This window comes from Mastigoproctus giganteus, chromosome 9 (genome assembly GCF_048544385.1).
Source record: "Mastigoproctus giganteus isolate SK-2022 chromosome 9, ASM4854438v1, whole genome shotgun sequence".
Lineage (NCBI taxonomy): Eukaryota > Metazoa > Arthropoda > Arachnida > Uropygi > Thelyphonidae > Mastigoproctus > Mastigoproctus giganteus.
In genome coordinates this window covers 53,763,291-53,769,224 of record NC_143583.1, presented here as the reverse complement: position 1 = coordinate 53,769,224, position 5,934 = coordinate 53,763,291, and the positions used below count along the sequence as shown (strand labels likewise).

General features: G+C 36.5%; 1 protein-coding gene across 1 annotated transcript; it reads left to right on the top strand.

Moving 5' to 3' along the window:
* The first annotated feature begins 401 nt into the window (after nucleotides 1-401).
* LOC150080231 (uncharacterized) lies at nucleotides 402-2,528 on the top strand. The gene has a single exon (XM_090380657.1). The coding sequence runs from the start codon at nucleotides 402-404 to the stop codon at nucleotides 2,526-2,528; it is 2,127 nt and encodes a 708-aa protein (XP_090236783.1).
* Nucleotides 2,529-5,934: the final 3,406 nt, after the last annotated feature.

The following is a 5,934-nucleotide window of genomic DNA, read 5'->3' as shown; positions in this document are numbered from 1 at the left end:
CCTTCGTTTATTTCAAAGCTTGATTCCTTCCTTCCTTCCTTCCCTCGTGGACACGACTGAATTCCTCTCCAAATTGGACGTATATTTCTGTTCTCATGTATTAGCACAAAAGTTAGCGGGAACACTCCAGGTCACGTGTTCAAATATATACGTTTGTGTAATCTCCAGTTGTCATATTGTGAATGGTGTTGTGGTATTAGTTTTTTAATTGTTTCCCCACGCCCTTTTTAATACAAAGTCTTTTTAAGAGTACGTTGAAATACATTAATTTATATTCTGTTAACCGTAGCAATGAAAATAGAGATCTTGGCTTATTACTAGAAGTAACATTATATATGGATCACTAGTTAAATATTTGAGAGAGAGAGAGAATGGAAAATATTCAAGAACATTTTACACTAATGTGCTTTTCTAATGAAGTACTCGTTCACATTTTCTCTTATTTGGAACTTTACGATCTCGTGAGTGTTGAAAAAGTGAATACCAGATTTCGCTGGTTACTTACTCATAAACAATTTGTTGTTAAAACAGTTTTCTCTAAAACGAGGAGATTATCATTACACGGCTTTAATTCATACTTCTCAGTTGGAGCACGAACAAGAAATATCAAACTTCTTGACTTGAGAAACTGTTACTGGATCAAATCTGAAGTTCTTCAACAATGTATAATGAAATGCAAAAATTTGGAAACTTTACACGTTACGAACTGCGATATGGGACTACTAGCTATGTTAAAAATTGTCATTGGTTTGCATTCGCTCACAACTCTTTCATGGACTGTTCAATGCGATGTTTCTTGTGACAGATTCTCAAAGCTGCATTTTTTGAAAAGATTGCCCTTTAACAAGATAGGAAGCGTGCGTTCCTTGTATTTGGAAGTGAAATTAGATCATTTACATATAATAATTCTCCAGAAGTTTCTTTTAACGTTTAGCGAATTACGGAGTTTGCATTTGCATATTCTAATAGAAACCTCAAACTTACCCAGTTTCTTGATACCAAATATTGAATCTGCTATCGACCAGTACCAGTTCCGTTTTATAGACACTTTTTTATTTACTTCGGAAATGACGCCTTCAATAAAATATTGGCACGTGAGAGGAACTTCACTGGTTGGTTTTATAAATATGATTTTCAAAACAAGAAATAAGGACGTAAAGCTGAAAAAACTTTCTACCATTTATTTTGGAAGGAACTCGAATTCACTCACCGAAGATATCATTTCAGGAAGTCTCGAAAGTATTACCCATCTCTCTCTTTGTCACTTCTGGCGATTTGAACCCCGATTTCAACTCCAATACTCTGAACCTCCACTAGAATTTTTCTTAGATCAACTTCTCTCGTGTACAATTGAATATTTGGAACTTGTTGGATTCCCAGTTACTCCAGAAATTATAACTAGTATTTGCAGATTTGGTGGGGAAAAGCTGCGTAATTTTTGTGTTTCTGATTGCGAGTGGAAGAGCGCGATTGATTTCAATATATTAAATGTTTTCTTTCACACATGTTATAATATTACAGAATTAAACCTGCTGGGTTCTCATTTCTTTGAAGGAAATAGAGCATGTTTCGCTATATCACAATTGAAATACTTGAAAAAATTTGGAATTTCGTCGTGTGCATTTACTGAAATTTTAAAAACAGAGACTTGCATGCAGATGTGTGAAGATATGAAAAATCATCAAACAATTGTAATTCCCTTTCAATCATCCTTAGTGACCATTTTCGAAAATTGTCCCCTCGTTGAAGAATGCGACATTCGAGGATGCAGTCATACTATGCCCATGATTTTTTCTGTAATGCGCAAAGCTGTCGCTTGTATACATAAAGATTTTTGTTACTTATCAAGGTTGCAACTGCTGAAGTCCTTAACGCTTGTGAACTTTCCCAATATTAAGTGTGGATTTTTTTGGCATCAAATATCCCTTCATTGTAAATTGTTAGAGAGTCTTCGTGTTGGTGCATTTAGCTCATGTAATCGCTCTTCGTGCGGGAGTAATTTAATTTTCTTAAGAGACTTTGAGGATGCATTGGTTAATATGAAATCTTTATCAAACTTGGTAGTTCAGAATGAAATGCTGGACCTTAATTCAAAAATGTTATGGAGTACTCTTTGTACTCTTCCAAACCTATTTCGACTCTGCTTAATAGCACAACGTGCCGAAAATTGCAATTCACATATACTGTTAAATACTTTCTGTCACGATATAATAGGAGAACCTGAAGAAAATAGTGAGTTCCAGTCACCTGTACTGTTAAATGTTTCATTCATTTTTTCTCAAGTTGCTATGATGAATAGCTTAAAGATTCTCCATATTCGTTCAAATTGTGCTAACCAGATGGAGCTTTACAATGAGTTAACAGTTTTGAATAAAAACCTGGAAGAACACGAGAAGCTTTTCTTCGATATTTTAAATGAATCAGTTGGAGTTAATTCTTTTAATTCACCGTGTTGTAATGTGAGAAAATATCATCTTACAGAACTTTGTTTGATATCATGTAATATAGCGAAATCACCTTTACCTTAATTCGTAAATTTTAGAACACTTTTATTGTTTTATTATATTTATTGTTATATTATATGCTTTTTGGACATATTTTAATGTAAATTTTACAACTGTAATATGTTGCAACTTATTTGTTTTAAATAAATGTGCCTTTTATTATTATCGAATGTGTAAAGAAAATAATGTAATAAAAATACTTATCTGTAAAATTAATCATTGCTGTGTTGTGAGAAAAGAATTAAGTGGCTTATAAACTTATTCCAAAATATGAACAGTACAATTTTTTCAATGTATTAGTGCAAAATTGGTATGTCCTGTTGACATATTTGGTTGTGTAAATTAATTCATACACCAGATCCGTTCAAATACATGCCTCAACTTTTTTTTTTTTTTTTTTTTTTTAATGGTTGGTTAACATACGGAATCCCCTTTTTGATTTCATTATTAAGTTTATGAGAGGGATATAAGTTGCCTGAACTAAAGAACAAAATCACTGCAGTCATAACGTGAACAGTTAAAAATTAAAGTTGTAGAAGATCTGAGAAAACTACTCGGCTGTTCACTCACAAAGGCATGCTTGCTAAATCTTTGCCGGATTTTTTTTCTCTTATAACTGATATAAATTTATGGCATTTTCTGATTTTCTCGAACCATGTCAAAAAAGCGATATGTCGCTTCCGTTGCATCTCAATCCTCTACCTAGTGGCCAATGGAGTCGAAGCTTTCGATATTTCACAGAAAGAAGTGTCTTTTTGAATAGACACGCGACTACTAGATTCCTCAATTCCCCCGGAATAATTGAATTAGAAATGGGCTTTTCTTCCTAAATCGAATTTTTCAGTATAATTCCTAACTTCAGATTAAATGCCTAGCTAAAAACGTTTTTCAGTTTAAATTCCTAACTAAAAAAAATTCTCCTTCTTGGAGTATCAAGAACGAGCTCGAGTACCCAAGTTCAGCCCATTTCTTCATTTTAGAGCTGCATTTATGCTTATTGGTCGCCGTATAGTGAAGACGTGTAGTTTAACGCTCCGTAGAAATTTGTTTAAAAAATGTGCTTTAACTTCAGTTCTTTTCTCAAAATGTGTTCTCGCTCAAAGATGTGAACTAGTGGACTCCCCCGGTAAGAAAATTTGAAATTTCTGTTGGGAAATTAGCAAGTTATTTGCATTAATATCTGTATCCTTACTTTGCTAGACCGCAGTGGTCACCATGTTGCTGGCAGCAGGAATATAGAGGAGCCGCTATCTCGCGGTTGCCACGTAAATACCCCGGGGGGCACCCTCCCGCACTTGACTGGGGAGGGTGCCCCATCAGTGCTAAACTCGGGAGAAAGAGAGCCCTAACTTTCTCTGACAGTAAAGTGCACTTATACCTATAACTACAAGCAGCTCTTAATTCGATTCGGGTTAATTTTGAATTTTTTTGAATATTACTTTGTTCCCAATGATAAAAGCAATTTGTCCGTTGCTTTTCCATACTGTATGACGACATCTAGAACTCCCTGCCTTCACGAGCTGCCAACACTAAGCTTGTTCGTAAGATTTATAGAATTTACGCCTCAGGGTTCGTTTACCCACTCCACATTCACTTCAGCGACTTTTACACGTATTCTGTATTCGCTGTTGAATTTTTCGCTATCTTCAAGGGAACCTGATAATCCTTTAAATCGCAAACATGTACCTACGGTTTCTGCAGCCATGAGCGAACCTACTACTTGCACGGGGTGTTGTTATCAAGCTGACTATGTCCTCGTGTGCACTTCTTGCAAAGCCGATCGCCTCTGTGAGTCCATACGCTAATTTGAAAAGACTTGCAAAGAAAATTAAAAATTCTTGGAAATGTGAACTTTGCAAACAAGCAGAAAATTACTCGAGAGGAATGTCGATTGACCCTTCACCTAATTCACAAACTGATCCGAAACTGAATACCTTGGCATTCTGTTTGATCAAACGATGTTCTTTGTCAACCAAATCGACAAAATGAGTACCAAATTTTCTCGTCTACGGTGGATCTCAAAGCAGCAGCTGCTACACGTCCGACATCCTCTCACTGTTAAAAAGTTCATCATCTCCACCTCTACCCTGCCATTCTGTATGGTGCAGAAATACGGGCCTCTTCTGCATATACAAACCTCAAGAGGGTGTACGCCGCTGAATACTGGTTACTGAAATGGGCCAATAACAAGCTTCGTCTACCTCCCGCTACCACAACCACCATGATAGCACAAGCACTCGACATTTCGAGGATGAAGTTCCTGATCATGGAAAAGAGGCTGGTCATCACAGCCCAGATATCATCTCCAAATATTTGGAACGCTTGTTCTTGGATCCCATAGGATCCCACATTATTATTATTATTTCTAAGGTGGCACCTAGACTTCTATCTCCACCTGATAAACTGAATTTGTGCAGAACCTCTGCAAAACAGACCTGTATGGCAGGTCTTTTCGCCACCAGGGAGCAGCTGGCACCTGGACAGCTGCTCCCTGGTGGGTTCCAGCGATCCTGCTCTCAGGCAAAAAAAAAAAAAAATTATATATATATATATACATACGATATACAGAAACTAAAAAAAACAGAGAATCAAAGTGTATATAACCAAATCTTAATTAGTAATCATTAGATTATTCCAGTGTCTTTTCCGTTGAAAAACAGTTACACAGAACTCTTGCAGTGCTTGAAATTTAGCCTGATTAGCAATAAGATCACTTTCACAGCCTCTAACTAAATTACCAATCTTCACTTTTAGCTTTTCTCTAGGTTCAACGTACAAACTACAATTATATAATAAATGACTCCATGTCTCAGGTTGACCGCAAGTACATAAAGGAGAGCTGACTAGACCAAAGTAATGTAGTTTAAAATTCAATGACCCGTGGCCAATTAAAATAAACGATGTTATCATAGAAGGAAAATTGTTATTTGTTATTATCTGGAGCATTAGCAACTAAGGCCATATTGCTCCAAGGATATGCAGTGGTCATTTCCCGACCTTTCTGCATCCGGTGGTGACGGGCTCGAACCCCGGTCTAATCAATCAACAAGCGTGTGCTACGCACTGCTGCTCCTGTCCACCTGGCTACGGAGGCACCATAGAAGAAAAAAATCATTTGTTGTTACTATCATAAGTAAATGTAACTGTTAGAATGAACAATCTAGTCACCGCCCCAGTTACGCTAAGATCCCATCTCTGTTGCCACATACCAATCAACTGTGTTAGAACATTTTTCTTAGCTTTAGCTATCTCTATAGTGACATCAGATGTAATATTCATGAAAGAAACAACTATGCCTTTTTTAAGTAATAACAAAGGGCCCAATACACAATGTACAAGTCTAGAGGCAAATGCCGGGCCAAAACCTGCATAGCATTCGATGAGACTGTTTTGCACAAACTAGAAATAACATAAAGCATTGAGCTCTGAA

Excerpts from the sequence above, each read along its gene's own strand:
- LOC150080231 (XM_090380657.1), top strand. The coding sequence starts at position 402 with ATGTGCTTTTCTAATGAAGTACTCGTTCACATTTTCTCTTATTTGGAA.